This window comes from Helobdella robusta (genome assembly GCF_000326865.2).
Source record: "Helobdella robusta unplaced genomic scaffold HELROscaffold_84, whole genome shotgun sequence".
In the NCBI taxonomy this organism is placed as follows: Eukaryota; Metazoa; Annelida; class Clitellata; order Rhynchobdellida; family Glossiphoniidae; genus Helobdella; species Helobdella robusta.
Window position 1 is genome coordinate 142,016 of NW_008705486.1, and position 22,286 is coordinate 164,301.

At 32.0% G+C, this 22,286-nt stretch overlaps 1 protein-coding gene across 1 annotated transcript in view; it reads right to left on the reverse strand.

Annotated features, from left to right (window-relative positions):
• Positions 1 to 22,286, reverse strand: part of HELRODRAFT_90476 (hypothetical protein) — a gene marked incomplete at both ends in the record, with an annotated part of 80,111 nt that overhangs the window by 35,309 nt on the left and 22,516 nt on the right. The window contains one exon of the mRNA XM_009032573.1: positions 1,852 to 1,962. Within this exon, the coding sequence (XP_009030821.1) occupies positions 1,852 to 1,962 (111 nt within the window). The remainder of the gene's footprint in view (positions 1 to 1,851; positions 1,963 to 22,286) is intronic.

Here is a 22,286-nt window from a genome sequence, read left to right on the forward strand (position 1 = left end):
TCATAATTAGTGATGTTGTTATTATGTGTCATGTATACACGTGCCCAAATTCTTTTACACAAAAATCAGCTAATAATGTATGCATAACCCATGTTATAGCTCAAAGAAAATTGTCCAGCTCACCTCACAATTGGTGATGTTGTTATTATGTCCCATGTATGCCTAGCCTAACCTTTAACATACCATGTTCTTAAATTACGCGCTTATGTATCTTTATGTATATATATATTATGTAGCTATATGATCCGTCATATATAATTATATAGTATAAACACGTGCACAAGTTCTCTTACACAAAGATCAGCTCATAATTTATGCATAACCCATGTTATAGCACAAAGAAAATTGTCCAGCTCATTTCACAATTAGTGATGTTGTTATTATGTGTCAAGTATGCTTAGCTTTTAACTTTTTGACATAAAATTATTTGAATTCAATGTGTTTTTTTTTCTATTTATAACATTTTTAAATGTCGATAGACGCTTAAATCCGGCCATAAATCCGGCCGGGGCCGGATTTGATAAAAAAGCCGGATTTTGGCCGGAGCCGGGGCCGGGGCCGAACTTCGGTGCATCCCTAATTTTAAACCATATTCTTTTATGAACAGGCAGCCAATGCAAATTCCAAAGTACTGGGTTCATGTGATCAAACCATTTCCCACCAACAATAATTTTAGCAGCCCTATTCTTAACACCTGAGTTTTATCCTGATTAATTTTTATTCCATTTTGAGCCATAACATGAGTCGATTCGCCTATAATATCATCGAAAATGCATCAAACAAATTATTTAAACGACAAACATGTATATCATCTGATTTTTCAATATGAACATTGAAATCACCAAGTATAATTGTGTGGTCACCCAAAGGAGTTATGAAAAAACAATGAGGACAGCGCCTAGGATCCAGGTCAATATAATGCATATAAAACCAAATTAATTTTATTAATTATTAATATGATAGCAATAGCCTCAAAAGAAATAAACACTGGTAAGTCCAGTCTTTTATATCTGAACATTTTACGGAAAAAAATTATTAATCCACCATGGTGAGAGTCATCTTTTCTCAAAAAGTCAACAAACAAAAACCCAGGTGGCATCGCCATTTTCACAGAAATGTTATCAGAAGTACCATACCACGTCTTGACAATAACAAAAATATCCAACCCCCCATCAATATTTGATAAACTTTATTAGATTTAGAATTTATTGACCTAATGTTCAATAATCCAAGTTTTACTTTTTTTAGCAATTTAAATTACACCTAGAATATTTACAACAACTAAATTTTAGGTTGGGTTTTTTAAAAACGAATTATTCTCCAATTTTCCAGCTCCCCCCTCACACGGTATAAAAAATTTTCAGTGTCATTTGCCTCACGCATTTTTGCTTCAGCAATCATATTTTGCCTTGTTGTTATTTTACTTAGGTCAGAATCTAATGTTTTTAGTTTGAATAAATTTTTCATAATAATAGATTTTTCATCAGCATTACGAAAAAAGATCAAAAGAGGTCGCGATGACTCCCCTTTTGTACCTACCTGCCTCATTTTTATGTCATCAAGATGTTCAATCATGTTATTTGAAAGTTTTTTAAACATATTTGAAATACCATTTTTTCTTTAACAAATGAATCAAATTCCTTAACACCAAATATCATTATATTATTTTCCGTTATATATACGTCATAGGCCAGACTTAATTATTGTAACCAAGAAACTCAAATCGAGGTATATATATATAACTCATGGTATTTAAAAAACTTTAAAATTTGTCGAAATTTCAAAAAAATTTTTAAAGTTTTTTATAAATAAAATGTAAAATTATTTGGAAATATTAAAATTGTGAACAACCTCTTCCCAAGAGTAGATATAACCATCAGGATTCAATGTGACCAAGAAATACCAATCATATAAATTCCTAAGTTTCTTTATCCATTTGTCTTTTTTGTATTCGCTCAATAACTGTTTGATTATTTTTTAAAAGTGCACAATTTACCATTAAAAAAACAAAAATATTTGTTGAAAACAAACAAATAAATAAAAATATAATATCTATCTTGACTATCACCAACATTACGTTTGTACCAGGCAAGATTTGTAACCCAGGGTAAGGAGACGTATCAACGCAAATGGTTAGCAAATCAAGGTTAATGTTAATCCATCTACAAAATAATACGTTTTGATGCATCTTTTCGTTTAGATCTATTTAAAGCCGTAAATTTTATTTTAGCCCTATTTTAAAATTCTGTGCTAATTTTTCCACGCTTTCAATTTTATAGTATAGGTCAAGATCAAAATAGGTCAAAACATTGGTACCCCATTTTGTAACCATAGAAATCTTAAAACATCTGTTTTGCCCAAGGGCAGACTAAGCCCCGTGTTAAAAATTTTTCTTTTAAAAAATTATTTTAATGAATTTTCCAATAAAATGGAATTTTAAAAAATCATTTTTTCAAACTATTTGTTTTATTTGCCAAGGGGCCCCATCTAAAAATATTAATTTATAAAAATAATTAAAATGAATTTAAAATATTATACAAATTATAAAAATTCAATTTATTTGCTAAATTCGACATTAATAAGTGTTTTCAAGATTAGCAGTAAACTATTTACTGTAATATCTAATATGTTTGGAAGCAATATGTGATGCGTTAGCTACAGTAACACTTCTTCGGACATCCCTACTTTTAATATTTAATATAGCTATTTTGTTGTTGAACGCGCGTGTTTTTCTTTTTAAGAAGTTGTAATCAAATAATCAAAACTTTATTTTGTTGCCCATATTTTTTTCTTATACTTTTTTAGATAAATTTCTGAAATTAAACCTTAAATTATTTTAATGTTATAATAAAAAGTTCGTTTTTTAAATTTAAAATTGTTTACAACTAAGTTGTTGTATCTAAAACATGACGATTGACATAAATATGATATTTATCGATTATGCAAAAAAACTGAAATTTTGAAATTAGTCATTTATATTGGCTGTATATCTGTAGACATTTTTTTGACAGCGTAGTGAAAATATTCAAATTAATTCATTTTAATTTGACAAATGGCTTTTATAATTAATTATATATTATTAAAATGAACTGTGTCAACGTTTTTGAAATTCAAACTTGGTAGATAAATGCTACTGCTAATAGAACGTAATTATATTTAGTGGAAAAATTTACATTTAGTATTTGGCAAAATATAAATGATGTAATTTAAGTTTAAGCAAAACTTTTTGAACATATAATTTTATTTGGCAAATAATATTTAAATAAACTTTTTAACAAATAATTAGAATATATTTTTTATAGCGCAAAATGAAAGGATATCAAAGAGAAGCAAAAAAGAGGAAAAAAATAATGAAAAAACAGGAAGTCAGAAAAATGCATTTAAAAAATATTTGTTAGTAAATGGCGAGGTTGTGTTACCTGTGCCATCAACATTTTCTGTTGAACTATGTCCCAGACTAATAAATGTTGAAAAATGTGTAGAAGAAAAAATTGAACATCAGATTGATGAAAAAATGTAGAAAACAGAAGATAGAGATAATAAAGATGAATTGTTTAATAAGAAAACGGAAAAAAATTAATGATATAGCTTTATAACGAACCAATTTGTCAGATTCATTTATTGAAGTTTAAAATTTAGATATACACAAACAAAAGTCCCAATGATATTAAACTGCATCCACGCAGCCTTGCGTGCTTCTGAGCAAAAGGGTGACCACTTGCAACTCCCCACATTGGAAATTTATTTTAATAAAATACAATTTTATTCGAACCTAGCAAAGAAGAAAAATAAACAAGTCTTAAAATTAAAAATATGTGTCTAAATTTAACTCGTTGGAAAAAAACACTACTAAAGTTACTAGAAAGTTACAAAAATTTGTTTCGAGAATGATATTATCTCAAAGAAGTAAACCAAAATATAGGCAAATATTAAATATTATGCAAAATAAAAGATAGATTATTAATAAATATATGTAATTAGAACTAAATTTATTCACTCTAATACTTCAATGATCTAACATAAGTCAATTAAATCACTCAAGCCAGAAAGAAAAACGAGATCCTGGTAGTTGGAATTTACTATCGAACTCCAGATTCTGGTAAAGAAGAAAACGACAAAGGACTCCACGAATCAACCGGAGGAGCTACAAAAGGATCATGCATTGTATTAAGAGATTTCAACTATCATACAGATTGGGAAAAAGGCGTGGCAAAACACTTTCAGACACTCTATTTCTGAAATGCATAGATGAAAACTTTCTCACACAACATGTCCTTTAGCCAACAAGGGAGAATAATGTCCTTGACTTAGTCATCTCTACAGAGGAAGAATGATTGAAGGTGTACCTGTACAGGTCGGAAAAATTTGTCTCCAGTGATCATCAGATAATAAGGTTTGAAGCAGTTGTTAAACATGAAACCAAAACAATATCACAAAGAAAACGATACAACTATTACAAAGCAAACTATGACAAAAATCAGGAGGTAAATCAAAAAAATAAATTTAAAAGATAGACTGGCAGGCCTTAATGTACAGAAAAAATATATACAGTTTTTGTCATGTATGAGAGGTTGTGGAAAAAGAAATGCCAATCCACAAAAGAAATAGCAAAAAGTGTTTTTGGTTAAATAAAGAAGTAAAAAAAAAGCCAGAAGGGATAAAAACAAAGCCTGAAAAAACTACAAAATACACGTGAAAAAATCTTACTTTACTAGAAAAAACGCTGAAAATCTAATAAACGAAGCTAAGAAAAAAAATGTAGAAAAAAGAAACGTGGCAAACAAAACAAACAAGAAAGCTATTAAAGAATACAAAGTTAAACTTAGAACATATAAAGAGATAGCAAAAGCTTTAAGAGCTACATGAAAAGCAAGCAAAAAAAACACGATGGTTGGACCGCTAAAGAACGACCAAGGCGATATCGTCACAAATGACATCGAAACTGCGGAAATACTCAATAAAAACTTTGGATCTGTACTGGAGGAAGAAAACACGGAATGCATCTCAGACCCAATAATACTGTTGAAGAAAAACCAAAAACAGATACTCAGTGTGGATATTGCTGAAGATATAATAGTAAAGATGCTCAAATTTCTGAAGGAAGATAAAACTCCTGGAATAGACGAACTACACCCCAAATTTAAAAAAAATGAGAAATGAAATTGGAACAGCACTAACTAAAATATTTATAGAATCAATCCAAAAAGGTAAAATACCAAGAGACTGGAAAGATGCCATTGTCACACCAATATTCAAGAAAAGGAGCAGGTGCGGCAACAGTAACTGCAGATCAGTCAGCTTAACATGTATATTATGCAAAGTATCAGAAAAATAGAGATAAACAACGTAGTTTAATTACAAGCTACAAAATAATAGAAAAACAGCCAGCATGTTATTGTTTGTCCAATCTTTTGGATTCCTTTGAGAAAGTATACGACAATGTGGATAGTGAGAACTCTGTAGACATAATTTATTTGGACTTTGCAAAATATTTGATAAAGTGCCACACAAACGACTTATTAAAAAACTACAGGCATGTGGAATATCTGGAAATTTGCTTCAATGGATTACTAACTGGCTGAATAACCGAAGCCAACAAGTGCGGATTAAAGGTAAAAATTCAAATTGGATTAGCGTCACAAGTGGAGTTCTTCAAGGTCTGGTGCTGGGCCCTCTAGTAACCATAACCCTCTACTATTTGTTGTCTATATTAATGATATCGACTCTGGCATAATGTCAAAGATATTAAAATTTGCGGACAACACGAAGCTGTTTACAAGGGTCCAAAACGAGGAAGATGCGAAAGTACTAAGACAAGATTTGACAAGACTATACAAATGGTCTGAAGATTGGCAAATGCTATTTAACATAGACAAATGTAAAGTTATCTACATGAGAAGAAAGAACAAAGGTTTTCAATATCTACTTGGCAGAAATGACCTTCGATCTACAAATGAAGCAAAGAACCTCGAAATCACTATTTATAAAAACACGAAAACATCAAAACAATGTACAAATCAAATACTTGGATGTATTAGAAGAACGGTGGTATGCAGAGAGAAGTCGATTATTATAAACTTGTATAAAACATTAGTTCGCCCTCATTTTGATTACTGTTCACAGGTTTGGAGTCTAAATCTACAAAAGGACAAAAACATTCTTGAACGGGTACAGCTTAGAGCAACAAAGATGATTGAATGAATTGGAAAACTTGAATATAGAGAAAGACTGAAAAAATGCGGACAACACTAGAATGGAAAAGATACAGAAAAGATCTGATTGTGACATATAAGTTAATAACTGGAAAAGAAGAAGCACCGTTCACCAGGTCCTTTCATTTAAAAAAAAGGAAAAAATTAAGAAATCATAGATACAAGCTCTTCAACAGAAAATTCAATAAAGCAAAAATTTTTCAGCAGCAAGGTGTTAAACGCCTGGAACGAGCTCAGCAATAAATTTGTCGCAGTGGATTCAATCAACAATTTTAAAATCAAGTTATGAAAGTTAGGATACTAGAACATTTATATTGTAGTGGTTCTTACACAGATGTTTGTCTACTGAACCACTTTAAACTTTGTTATTATTATTTTTAATATTATTATTTTTATTATTAATATTATTATTGCTATCCAAATTCATAATGCAGATAAGGCCTTATTTCGATTTTTCATAAATCATCTTCAGTCCAGGTTTGGTTTATATAGTATCTTTAAACAAAACAAAATTTTTTAGAAAAGTTTATTAGTTGATGTCGTATTCTTTATCTTTGTTGTTGTCATTCTTTGTTCTTCATTATTATTGAAATTAGTATTAAGACGTCAAGTTGGTAATGATGTTATCATTCTTTGTTGTATGTTTATTTGGGGTCTATTGATATCTATTAGGACAGCTTCTGCAATTTTTAATTGTATTGTGTTAGTGTTTTGATGAATTGTTTTTGTGTTGTCAAGAATTTGGCGGGTTATAAAGCCGCATGATAAATTTGGATAACAACAGTTTCATTTAACTTACATGATGAACTTGATGAACTTCATTATTATTGAAATCAACAATTTAATTTGTTTTTATCAGAATATAATCCTGACATTTTTTCTGTTGTGGAAACGTGGCTTCTCCTGATGATCATGATGATTTATTTTTTCCGCCAGGTTACAGTTTTGTTAGAAAGGATTGTGGATCACGTGGTGGCGGAGTGGCATTCATTGTTAAAAATTCAGTACCATACAAGGTTGTAAAAATACCAACAAAATATTTCAGCTTTGAGATAGTTAGCATTGATGTTTTTATGCCAGCAACAAATTGCAGGTTCATCTGCTACTACCGCAGTGGAGGTTTTCATAAATCAGCTGATGATTAGGCAACACACAGTGTTCAATGCATTAGAGAGCTGTGTACAGGTAATGCTAACTACTTGCTGGGTGACTTCAATCTTCCACTCACTGATTGGACAAATTACTCTTCGCCAGATAATCTAATTTATAACTTGTTTATTTAACTTTTTAATGAGTTGGGTTTGCATCGATTAGTTGATCAACCTACCAGAGGCTGTAATATTCTTGACTAGGTTCTTTTAGATGATTGTGGTTTTCTTGCTGAGCTGGAGGTTATCGCTCAATTTACATCTGTGACCATAATTGTATTACTTTTCAAATCAACTACTTCACCAGCAGATTGCAAGATGTTAATCCTAACAACAAAAGTTGCTTCATCGATTTCTACAGTGCTAACTACAATTCTTTAAATAATTATTTGTCAACAATTGATTGGGGTCATCACTTTCAATACTGTTTCAACACCAACATGTGTTGGAAAATCTTTGAACAGATAATTAATCAAACCATATCAATTTTTGTGCCCAAAATTTGTTGGAAGAGTCCAGCAACTAAGCGTAGAATACCAAAACCACTACAATTGTCATACAAAGTCAAACTCTATTTCTGGAAGAAATGAAAACAGAGCTCTAATTCAAACAAAAAATGATATCTCGAAGATGTTTCAATTTGGCTAATTTTTATCGAAGGTCTAGTGAAGCCAATTTGTTATCATCAGTTAATGTTTGAAGTTTTTATTGGTACATCAATAACAAACTATTCTCCAAACCACAGATTTCCAGTTTGCGAATTGACGACAGCAATGTGACATGTGATCCCGTGATGATAGCAAATACATTCAATGATTATTTTGCCACTGTTTTTACTGCTGATGATAATAGTACTGTTAATAGTACTTGTTCACTACCCAGCCGTACTAACAAATCATTTGATGATATCAATTTAACTCCATATATAGTTTACCAATCACTTCGCAAGATAAAAAGAACTACTTCTGTGGGTCCCGATGGAATAACTAACTTTCTACTCAAAATGTGTGCTTCTAGTCTAGCTGTTCCACTAAGCCACCTCTTTAACTCATCTTTTAAAGATATTTCAATACCAATTAAATAGAAGACTGCTATCATCATTCCAGTACATAAAAAAAGGTCCAACTAATTATCCCAGCAACTAAAGACCGATATCTCTTACCTGTTCATCATGCCGTGTCATGGAAAAATTGTTAATAGAAATTTATTATCGTATTTGTTAGACAACAACTTAATTAATAATTTTCAACACGGTTTTCTTTCTGGTAGATCAACTTCTACCAACCTTATTAGGTTTCTTAAAGATTCATTGCTTATTCGTCAACAAAAGGAAGGCTGTGATACAATCTGTCTTGATTTTCAGAAAGCATTTGACTCTGTTTCTCATGCCAAGCTTGCTTGTAAACTAGAAGCTTACGACATAACTGGAAATTTACTTGGCTGATTGACTGAATTTCTGTATGAGCGTTCACAAAGAGTCCAAATTCAAAATAAACTTTTTCGTTCAGTACCAGTGACAAGTGGTGTTCCTCAAGGCAGCGTTCTCAGACCCACCCTGTTCCTCATTTTTATCAACGATATTGACGATTTTATTTCCCTGCATCCTGTTTCCATGCTGCTTTTTGCGGATGATGTAAGATTGTACTCCCGTTCTTCTAACTCAGTTCACTTGCAACAGGTCATCATCATTGTCGCTTGGAGTAAACAATGGCAACTCTCACTCGCTTCTAACAAATGACCTCAATGTTCATTACTTCCTTCATGTGGTAATACATTTGTTAATCAATATGCGGTTGAATCCTGTTGACCACTTTTAAGATCTTGGTGTAATAATCAGCAACCATTTCAATTTTGGTTGGCACATCAATGACATTACTCATAGAGCCTCTACGCGTGTATACATGATCACCAAATGTTTTACTTCAAGAAATAAAAATTTTTTCACCAAAGCTTTCTGCACATACATTTGACCATTATTGGAATACTGTTCACCCGTCTGGAATCTTCGCTACAAATACTAACTGACAATAATAGAAAGTGTGCAAAGGAGATTCACAAAGTTCATTCCTTCCGTACACAACTCATCTGTGCTTAGTAGGATTACAAACGTTAGAACATCGCAGACTAATTTCGGACCTATGTTTTATGTACAAATATTAAACAACGTTATCAGCATTGATTTGAATGATCTGTTTTCTCCCTTGTCCTACCAATCAACTGGTGGACATCCTTACAGACTACGTGAAATCAACCCCGACAGCAACACATCCAAATACTTTTTTGAGAGCAGAATTGTTCGAATATGGAACTCATTGCCTGAGAAGATTGTTTCGTCACCAACATATTTAATTTTCAAAAACAAATAACTTTAGTAGACCTCGATCAATTCTTAACTATTGTGTGAATATTGAATATTTCTTTTTTCATTCCTATATCTGCGCTTAGGGGATGTGGGTTTTGCTCGGGAGATGCATGGGCTAACATTTTGACTTTAATTTATCATTATATTACTTGAATTTTCATTTTTATATGATTTTTAAAGTGTGTGGAATGGTTTTTTGGCTCGTGTTGTGTGCATAGATTGTACATAGCTGTCGAATGAAAGGTTTGATTGATTGTTGATTGATTGATTGTTTGATTGACCGTTATGCTGACAATGCAATGTTATCGTTTTTTTATGCCTTTTAATTTCGTGATTACGGTGTGGCACTTAATTAGTATTGATCTTTTTTTCATCTTCTGCCATTTTGTTTAATTGTAATTGTCTGTTTCTTTTTTTGACCTGGCAAGTGGCCTGTGTGGTCCTCTGGTCAGTTGCGTAATAAATAAATAAAACTTGGATAATTCTATTTTCAACAAAATTTCCTGAGAATTTAGTAAGGAAAATTAAAAAGACAAACTTTAAATTGATTAATACCAACAATTTGATAAAATTCATACAATACTTTTATACAAGAATTACAACAATTTTTTTTTTGCTAATTGCACGCACAAGTTTAAATTTTTGCTCTGGTGGATTTATATATTTTTGTTGGTTAACTACGTTAATTTATACTAAAATTAAAATTGGCTCATTTAAGTTTAATTTAAAGAATTAAGTTGTAAGAACTACCGTTTGATTTGTTTTTGTTTAAAAATAAGAAATTAAGAGGCATTTATTAGTTGTTTGAAGGTCACCTTCAATCTATTTCTTTTACCTGTTTGTTAATAAAGATCGTTTATACAATGTCTAAGACATGTTGTTATTCCGCGGAGATAATGCGCAAGCCTTTGGAAGGCATCAAATATTCGTACTGCAAATGTTACAGTCATGTTAAGTGCGCTAAATGACTGACGAAGGTTTTAAATTGCTGAAAAATAAAGTGAATTTGAAATATTTTTGCGATGAATATCTAAAGTTTTCTGAGCCATTCAACACTGTCAACAAGTTTATTGAAAAACAAGACGAATGTTTTATTCAGATAAAGTCAATTAAAGAAAGCAATGATAATATAATTGAATAATGAATAATAATGCGTGAATTGAATCAGTTCTAAACCTCCCAAGAATTAAACCGAGAAAAATTGAGCCAAATATCAAACCTGATGATTTGCTCGACAAATCTATTAGTAACTTAAAAAAATAACTTAGCACGACTTGGTCCAATATTGTCAAGAAAAATATTGATGATGTATTCAATAAAGTGAAAACTGTCAAAAAAACTTTAGACACAGTTAATGATAGTAAATAACGTGAAAACAACATTGTTTGTTTGAAAGTGAAAACGTCTCAAAAGACAGAGATGTTGTTATGTCTCTTTTAAAGTCCTTAGCCGGGGATGCTTTCAGTATCAACAACGTTTTGGCAATTTCAAGACAAGGAAGAAAAAACGGACAAAGTTTGTCGACCTGTCATCATCAGGTTCAGTGACGCTACATTCAAATTTTCTTTTAAAATAAAATCATTTGACGGTGAATTAAATAAAGTTAACATTAGCCATGATTTGACTCCAGAGCAACGTACTGAGCTTAATTTACTAGTGCTGAGGCTAAAACCAAAGAGGTTGGTAGTGAGAATTTTTTGTTTAGGGTCAGAAGTCCGATCGGACGTTGGAAAATCATCAAGCTACCCAAAAACATCACAAATTAATTTTTAATAATTTTCAAAATACTAATTTTTTGTTGTAAAGTTGACTACTGATTGATTCAAATTTCAGGATTACAATATTATATAATTTATGGTTAAAATATCTAAATTATTGATAATTTGTTGATATTTTAGTTATTTTTAAGTTTAGTTGACACGTGGTTTTCACACGTGGTTTTCACACGTGGTTTCGATCAGCCGAATTTTCATGTGGCTTTGTTCAGATCAAATTTTTCTTTAAATTTGGTTCTCGATTTCTGACATAGATCTTGACTTTTTGAGAGAAGAGAACTGGCCGAAGATGGGCAATACAGCCAGTGAACCTGTCAAAAGAATGCACGAATGGTGCGGAAAGATGTCGCAACTGCTTTCTTCGCTAACCGACCGAGTGAAACAGTTAGAGACAAGAAATGAAAAAAATTTATTGGAAATAGAAAGATTGAAGACGGACCTCAAAACGGCAAAAAAGATAGCAAAACCTTGTATCTGTACTGAATGGGTTAATGTGGTCACCGGAGGTGCAAAAAACGTAAAAAAGCCTGTAGATCAGTTAGTGGTGGCCAACACCACTATTGGTGAGATGCAGGAGAGAGAAAAAAAAAGAAGTATTTGTTATATACGGAGTGCCAGAATCATCTGATTCAAATGTGACAGATAAAAAAGCACATGACAAAACCAAAATTAAAGAAATTTTCAAGGCTATAGATAAATCTGACGTTTTAATTGCATACTCAAGAAGATTGAGATCAAAAGACCCAACAAAACCTGGGTCATTATTGGTTGATTTGTCTGATGCTGCTATCAAGAATTCCGTCCTTTTGGCAGCTAAAAAATTGAGAGAATTGGATAAATTCAAATCTGTTCACATTAGCTAAGATTTTAAAAAAGCTAAAAAACAACTGGATTATCAATTGTGACAGGAACGAAACAGATTGAATGTAGAACTCGGTGCAGACTCGCTCTTTCAATATGGCATCGGTGGAAATCAGGTGCAGAGATTCAGGAATTTAAATTCAACTCATAATTTCTAAAAAGACACAGTACCCTATACTGTATGTATTTAAATGCTACTTTTTTAGATAATAAACTGAATAAATTCAGAGTTGTTGTTGAGACGTATAATCCATTGGTTATTGGTGTAAGTGAAACATGGTTTAAAGATAGCTCAATTGTTAATATAAAAAACTTTAATGTATATAGAAAAAATAGAAATAATAGACGTAGTGGTGGCGGAGTGGGCCTGTTTATCAATTTATCTGTTAATTCTTATGAAGTCAATGATGCTGTCTTCAACAGGAGCAAAATTGAACAAGTATGGGCAGTTATTGTCTTGATCATGATAAATATTTGGTGGGGTGCATCTATAGACCAGATTATTTTTAGGATACAATTGATCTTGAACTTGTCTTCAAACAAGCTAGGTATTACGCAGACAATAAGGGTTTTAAAGATGTTCTGATAATGGGAGATTTTAATTTCCCATCAATAGAATGGTTAAACGGGTCAATCACAACAATTAAAAATGTTAGTGGCATTGAACACAAATTTAGCGACATAATCAACGACACGTTCATCTATCAACATGTTAACGTACTACCTTTCAAAAGTCAAATGTTGTAACAGAGAACATTTTCGATTTGATTTTTACAACGGAATCAGGAAACGTATGTTCAGTAAATCCAATTTTTGTTCAGGGTAATCTCATTTTGTCTTTTGATTTTGCTGTAGAAAAAGTCCGCCCAGTTCAACAAAAGTCTATATACAAATTTTTATATAATAAAGAAAATTTTGGAGGAATATCTCGAGTGATATCTAATGTAGATTGGACTAAATTATTTGAAAACATGACTGTATAACAAATGTAGGACGAATTTCTTTATTATATAAGTAAAGTAATCAATATTTTTGTACCCTTAGTCAATGCAGCAAAACGTCGTAATAAAACAGCTTCATGGATCAACTCACATTTAAAATCACTTATCTGAAGAAAAAAGTGTTTAAAATATAAAAATAACATTCGTAAATGGAAGAATAAAAATTTACGTGATGAATATAATGATTTCTGCAAATATTTAAAATCTGAAATCAGAACGAGCTAAGGATAATCACAAAAGTCTTTAAAAATATCTTAATATTCAGCAAACAGTGAAAGAGTCAATTAAGTCTTTAAGAAAACCAAGTGGCGAACTAAGTCACGACTCAGTTGAAATTATGAATCCAATAAATGCCAGTTTCCAAGATGTGTTTGTACTTGAAGACGATAATAAAATTTCGCCTTTTTATGTAAATGAAAGCAATTTTGAACAGTTTATAGATATGATGCCAGATGATGTCAGTTATGAGATTGTTTTAAATAAACTTAGACAGTTTGATGAAATCAAATCTTATGGTGTTGATAAACTGCATCCAGTATTGTTAAAAAAGAGCGCAAAGGCGTTTGCTGTTCCAATTGCTTCGATATTCCAGGCCTCTTTGGCTACCAGTCAACTTCCACTTCAGTTCAGATCGGCAAACGTTTCACCGATCTACAAAAAAGACGACAAAACTGTAGCAACAAATTATCGCCCGGTTTCTTTAACATCAGTTCCATGTAAAATAATAAAAAGTATAATTCAAAAAAGTGTAGAAGATCATCTTTTAAAGAATAGCATAATAGTATAACAACTACATGGTTTTGTTAAGGGCAAATCATGCACAACTAATCTACTTGAAACTCTTGATTTTATTTCCTATAATTTGGATAATTCTATTCCAGTGGATTTAATCCTGCTTGATTTTGCCAAGGCATTTATTAATAATACTGTTCCACACAACAAATTATTAGCTAAATTAAATGCTTATGGAATAAATGGATTGGTGCGTTAATGGATTAAATCGTTTCTTAAAAACAGAAGACAAAGAATTGTTCAAGGTGGAACTATTTCCGACTGGGCTGAAATTTTTAGTGGTGTTCCTCAGTTCCTCTGTTATTGGTCCTCTACTCTTCATTTTCTACATCAATGACTTACCAACAAAACTGAAAAACACAACAAAACTCTTTGCAGATGATACAAAAATCACGAGAGCAATGTCGTCAGATAACGATGTAGTCGAACTTCAATCTGATTTGAATAAGGCATTTAAATGGATGCAAAACTGGCTTCTACGGTTCAATATTAAAAAATGCACTGTTTTGCACTAAGGATCAGGTAATAAAAAATGTCCACTGTATATAAATGGAATGCTTCTTGCTGGATCTGAATCCAAAAGAGATCTTGGAATGATTTTTTTTAAATAACTTAAAATGGAATCAAGTCATCCGAGCATTAAACAAAGCAAACCAAATGCTTAGTCGAATAAAAAAATCTTTTGGAAAATTTGATTTATTAGTTGCTTTGTAATTTATACCTAATTTGTAATTTATATTCGTCCACTGTTAAAGTTTGCAGTATCAGTTTGGTCCCCAGATCTAAAGGGTGATAGCGAGGTAATCGAAAGAGTCCAGCACAAAACAACAAAGTTGGTTCCATTTATAAAAAACCTAGTTTACGAAGATCGTCTTAAAAAGTTAGGATTAACAACCTTGGTGGAAAGAAAAAAAAGGGTTAGGACAAAGTTGACTTAAATAACTGTTTTAGCATAGTTAAAACCAAAACGCGAGGTCACAGTTTGAAATATTTTAAAAAGTTAACAAGACATAAAGACAAAGAGAATAACTTATTCGATAGAGTCACAAATACTTCGAACTTATTACCAAATGAACTTGTTGAGGCACAATCAATGAATCAATTTAAAGCAGGCATTGATTGCTGGATAAACAATGTTAATAAAGTTGCCTGGAAAAGGATCTGTCTTCGAAAAATTCTGTTTACACTGAATTAAAAAATTTGTATTACGAAAACTTGATCCTTGTTCATAAATCTAGTCCTAAAAATTTTGGGCAACCATTAATAAATTATTTGGTAAATCTTCCACCAGTCATTCAGTCAATGAATCTAATATAAAGTTTGCCCCATCACAATTTGCAACATTTTTTAGTGATGAAATTAAAAAAATTAGAGAACATACAAATTCTTCGCTTGAGCCTCCCAGTGCTCCTGGTGATTTAGGGTTGTCTGATTCGTTCAGTTTTTTTACTTCATGTTCTGGTAATGAAATTAAGAAAGTTATGCTCAGTTCACCATCAAAGACATTTTTATTCCGTTTCTCACATTTTTTTATCAATTTGTGTTTTGAAACTGGTTATTTTCCTAAGGCGTTAAAACATGCCGTTGTGACCCCTTATTAAAAATTCATCCCTTGATAAGGATGATATTGCAAATTATCGCCCAATTTCCAACCTCTTGTTTTTATCAAAAGTCTTTGAACCTTTAGTGCTAAAACAATTTTTAAATCCTTTGAATGTGCATGGTTTAATTACAATCCATCAGTCTTGTTACAGGCAGTATCTACTGAAAATGTTCTGATCGATATTTTTCTGAATTGTTTGCATGGATTCACAAAATGTTTCACTTTTGGCTTTATTAAATATGAGCGCTGCGTTTGACTGCGTCAAAAATCCCTCCATGTTCATAAACTCAAATGTCGTTTTGGTGTTGCATGGTCCGAGTCCTATTTGATTGGTAAGACGCAACAAGTTTGTTTCAATAATTTTCTGTCCAATGTCGAAGTTGTTATTTCCGGTGTGCCCCAAGGTTCTGTTTTAGGGCCTCTTTTGTTCATATTGTATACGGCCGATGTTTGTCCTATTATTGAAAAATATGGTTTCGGATGATTTGCAAATAATTGGTTGCGGTAACACAGACCTTGGTTTTGATGCCATGGTTGATAGATTTTATGTTGTTTTAATAAATTAAGTGAATGGATGGTAAATAATAAACTAAAACTAAACAAAAACAAAACACAACTCTGCCTGTCGGTACTTGGCAGCAATTAAAAATGATTAATATTAACTCCATCAACATCTGTGGTTCTAATGTTGAGTTCTGCACCTCTGTTAAAAATCTGGGCGTTGTATTTGATAATGCAATATCAATGGATCAACATACAAAATCATTCATAAAGGATTGTTGCTATCAACTTCGCAAACTCAAACAAGTAAAAAAATCAGTCAATAACGACCTTGAAATGTTTGGTTCGCGCATTCATTCACTCTAAATTAAATCACTGCAATAGCATTTTTTACACAGTTTCAAATAAATTGATTAATCGTCTTCACTCAATTCAAAATCAACTCAATTCATTTTCTTAGTTTCTTCCAGTTCTTGATTAAGTTTATCCATTTCAATCTTTTGATCCAATTTCTGTTCAATTTTTGACGTGATGTTTTCTATTCTATTCGTGAGGTTTTCTATTTTTGTGTTAATAACAACCGATTGTTGTTAAGTTTTGACATCAAAATGTTCTCCGAATTCTTTCAATTGTTGTTCTATTTTGGCAGTTTATCAGTTTCATCTCTCGTCTATTTTATTTCTATTGACTGTTATTTTATTTTTGCTTTAGCGCTAGAAGCCTACAGTCAATTAATATCAGACATACCCATCCCTTATTTAGACTTCAAGTTGTTAATAAATGATTTTGTGCATTTTCAATGTCAAAGCAAATGGAACCTTGCTAACACTTTTCTTTGACCAATATTACCCATATCCGGAAATAAAAAATACAAAAATATGCAATAATCGATTTGCTCTCAGTAAATTATATATAATAATGATAGGACATACCAACTTAACGCTCAATTACCTAGTAAACAAAACGGATCCTCAAGTCTGTTAAAATTGCCACAAGATCTTAACAATACAGCTTATCTTATTATGTGAAAAATTTCAAGTTATAAAGTTGAAACATTCTATATCTGAAAATATCTCTAAAAATTTTAAAACCATTGAAAACATCATCGCTGTTATAAACTTCATCAAAGATTTAGGATACTACGATAGTATTTGACAACCCACTCCAATGAAAACAGACAATGGTGGCACATCATAGCACCGGGGCTGGGAGCTGAAGTGCCGTTAAAGCGTCTATATACCAACAACAACAGCTTTATTTCTGCTGATTGTCGTTCAATTATTGCATCAATTTGGTCTCTCGTTTGTTTCATTTATGCTGGTTGTAGTTCAAATTTTGCCTCAATTTTGTCTTTCGTCTGTTTTATTTTTGCCGGTTGTAGTTCAATTTTTGTTGGCTGTTGTTTTATTTTTGATGATATCGTTCGAAGTAATGCTTTCAATTCGGTGTTGCCCCAGCGTTTACAACTGCATTCGATTTGACATCCTGATCGTCAAACTCGAATTCGTCTGAATTCTTGTTTTCATTAACAAGGGCTTCCGTTAAGCGTGCTATCAATGCTCCTGTGTTTTTACTTGTAGCAAGATTTTGCTTTTGTAACTCTTCTTTGAGTTGCACCAATTTAAATTGAAGTAGTTTCATCATGTTGTTTTTTTTTACAAAACAACTTGTCAACGAAAAAAAATTGAAATTTTCAACAACGTTGTCTACTTATTTTCCACCGAAGATCCCAATTCTGACATCAATGTTATATGAAGACAATATAACTTCCGAATTATGATTTAATTATTTACAAAACAATAGTTAATTACTTCATAATTAATCAATATTCATCGCTAATTGTTTTACTAATAAAAGTTAATGTTCACAAACTATCAAATTAACGTTCAGAAACTATCGCTTTCCGTAACAATTCACTTTCGTTCATCGCAAATACAATCAATCAGTCAGTCAGTCAGTCAGTCAGTCAGTCAGTCAGTCAGTCAGTCAGTCAGTCAGTCAGTCAGTCAGTCAGTCAGTCAGTCAGTCAGTCAGTCAGTCAGTCAGTCAGTCAGTCAGTCAGTCAGTCAGTCAGTCAGTCAGTCAGTCAGTCAGTCAGTCAGTCAGTCAGTCAGTCAGTCAGTCAGTCAGTCAGTCAGTCAGTCAGTCAGTCAGTCAGTCAGTCAGTCAGTCAGTCAGTCAGTCAGTCAGTCAGTCAGTCAGTCAGTCGATCAATCAATCAATTTCCACGATGTTCAACAGCGCTCCTCAATAAATTTTCCAAACAGATGGGTCTTGAGATCCGCTCTGAACTTTGTATGTGATGGAGAAGTAGTCAGTGAAGGAGGAGGAGAGTTCTAAAGAAAAAGGCCAAAAAAAGCAAATGCAGATTTAGCAAAAGAGTGTTTAACACGAATTAGGAAGTGAGAACAAGAAGACGATCATAAACCGAGAGCGTTTAGGTTCAATTAATATATCTAATAAATACTTAGAAAATAATTTAGATTGAGACTTATACATAAATGTGCAAATTTTAACATTTATTCTATATTTTATAGGTAGCCAGTGCAAGAGAACAAGATATGGAGATATATGAGGAAAGAAAGTGGCACGAGCAACTAGACGATCAGCAGAGATAAAAGCTTTACTTAAAAAATAGTGTGTAGAATCAGGAAGATCATAGTAGAGCGAATTACAATAATTAATCCTAGATAAGACTAACGAAGTAGCAAGAAGAAAAAGAGTAGGATCGTCAAAAAAAGGCGAAAGGCAAAAAAACACAGTCAAATATCAAATATCTCTTTCGACGACACTAACAATCAATCGCTTTCTAATATAAAATATTCAACAACCATTCGATATCTGCATGGCTTTATATACCCGCTTTACCCAAACTTCTCGAACGTCTTAGATATCTCGCTGTGGGAAGGTTCTTTCTCGAACTGTATGCGATCGTAGCGACACTAGTCATCTAGCGAATATATTTGTGACGGTTATAACATATATATATATATATATATATATATATATATATATATATATATATATATATATATAAGGTGAGTCGAAATGTACAAAATATTAAGTTGGAGATCCTGTACATGTCTAAAAAGTTGCTTTTTGATGTACTCGTTTGAAAAAACCTCACTTTTTATTTTATGGACATTGTCTACAGGTCCCAACTCTGACTAGAAAGACTACATAAATACCCAATGTTAGTGTAATGTATTGCAATGTATTACAAATTAAAAAGAATGTTAAACTGAACGGATTCAATGTTAACCAGCACCATACAAAAGTTTTTAACCTAACTGTTAATAAAATCTTTCTTGCTGTCTATTTTTGGTATCTCTAATCTGGATTTCTTACTCTGTAACACCATGCCATGACGGGACTTTCTCCCATAAACTTTACAGCTGGCAGCGCTAACGTCTTTAATTGTTCTCTCTACTGCCTGTGAATGACATGGAACATCGGGCAGTAGTATTGGATGTGTGTAAGTAAGTTGATCATTTGAAAGGTGTGATAGCATCGGAGGAGACGTAACATTACTCTGGTCCCAGTCAATCATGTTAATGAACGATGTCGCAGCAAGATTTAATGTTATAACCTTCCTATCAAAGACGCGAACCGGTATGTTACTATTAGTCTGCTTCTCTCTTGCTCTTATTATTTGTTCTACTGAAAAACGACGAATTTCCATATCACTATCACTAACTACAGCTAAGAGAATGTTTTCAGCATGCGCAAAGTAGCAGTTATTTTTGAGAACAGGACGAACCACAGCCTGATCTAATGCATCAAGTTCAATTTGCGTTTTTGTCTCTTTTCCAGTGTTGCTGTCGTTTCTTTGTCTACTCCACCAATTATCATATTTCTAACAGTTTTCTGTTCAACCCAGAAATCCCACTTTATCAATGGAATTTTATTTGGCAGTGGGCACGTACATAAGTTCCTATCTCTAATGCCCGAATCAAAGCATTTGCAGGTACAAATGTCAAATAACTGCTTAAAAGAATTCAACTTCTCAGTGAACGTATCTGATGTTCTTTTTGCATCTGAATATTTTTCAAGTGTATGTACTTTATCCATAAGTCTTCTAATCCTAATGATTGTGCTATTCACTTCTATTGTAGGAATACTTGCTTTTGAATAGACACTTTTCACTCTGTCTGCTAAAATTGAATATCTTTCTTGCAAGCTAATTTCTAATACTGTTTTCTGATTATAATAGAACGCCTTAATAACGTCTTCATATGATGGGATTTGATTTTCAGGAAGATCAACTAACTGTCCAAACAATGGATGTTTAGTTGCACTTCGTGTACACATACTATCCATATTTAATATAATTTGTCTAAAATAATAAAAAAAACTACAACAAGTTATGTTTACAATAAATAAAAGCTGTTAAAACAATTTTTCTTAAAAATTTAGTCAATAAATATTTCAATAATTATACACACTATAATATGTTTTAGCCCTCTCATAAATAGGCCTACATGTTAAATGAAGTGATTTATCTACAGTCTAGACTATAGCCTACTGTAGTATACATCTATATTAGCCTACTTGAATTTTACTATAGATCTATTATTGCAAAGAAGAAAATAAAATTACAAAATAATATATTAGATATTTTGCTTGTTTCTAAAAAATCCAGCACATGGTTTGTTGGTAATGTTGGTGACGTCACATGTAAATAACGTTATAAAATTTACTCCCTTTCTTTTTTAGCACTTGTAGTTAGGTGCTAAGCCATTTGCCAATGCATTTTAGTCAATGATTTATAGTTGGTACGTATTTAGATTGTACCAAGGAAATGGTTAAAATACACCAAATAAGGTAAGACTTTAATCAAAAGTTGGGACCCCTAAACGTTTCATAAAAAATCTTTAAATATTATTTTCCTACTGTACTGATGCCAAGACAACTTTTTGTTCATGTACAGGAAAGTATACATATATATATTATCATGTTTATTCCTTTATTTAACCTCGTTTAAAGGTACGTTTCATATGTTTTTTTAAATCTTTTTAAATTGTTTCACACCATTGTTAAAACCCAATATAATTTCAATATTTACTTTAATATTATTTTAATAATCTTAACTTAATTTCATCTTAAAATGTTAAATCCAGCTCCGACGATGGCTAAATAGCCGAAACAGCGCTGTCAGCTGACACTTACAACATTAATTAAATTATGACATTAAATAAATACGAGTATAAAAATTTACGTCGTGTTGAAGTTGTCTATAAAAAACTACTAAATGCAGAATGGGCATATATATATATCGATATATGCATATATATATATATATATATATATATATATATATATATATATATATATATATATATGCATATATATATACATATATATATATATATATATATATATATATATAATCCACTTTGCCTCCCAAAAAAATTGTTTTTGGGGTAGGTAAATTGAAAAGCTGCGTCAAAGAAGAGATCCTAGAACATCTGGAAACTATTGGACTGACCGCAGCAGAATGCGTACTAGTCTTTAAATTCTCTCCCACTCGTCCTTAACCTTCAACCAGTGATCCATCAACAAAATTCCGCATAACTATTTTTAAACATCAGAAGATGATTTTCACCAATCCTGAAAATTGGCCTATCGGCGTGGAAATTCACTCTTGGTTGTTTCATGCTCGACCACAGCATTTGATAAAACTCACTACAACTTCACTACCAAATCATCATCCTGTCGACCTACCAAATGTTAATACACCATCGCTGGTCAACTCACATCGGCATGTAGAAAACACAGTTGAGGTTGCTTCCATTTTAACTTCTTCGGAAGAATCCACTCAGCCAGTCGAGTCAGTCACGATGGGCCCTTCTCAGCTGGTCGAACTACATAAACAACAACAAGCCTCATCGACGATGGGTCCTCTCTCCGATGTCAATTCTGCGACATCAATAAATCACGACAATGGCTGTTAACAATACTAATTCCACAATCAATTCTATCCAACAACATCCTCAACCATCAAACAACGACGAAAATGATCAACACTAAC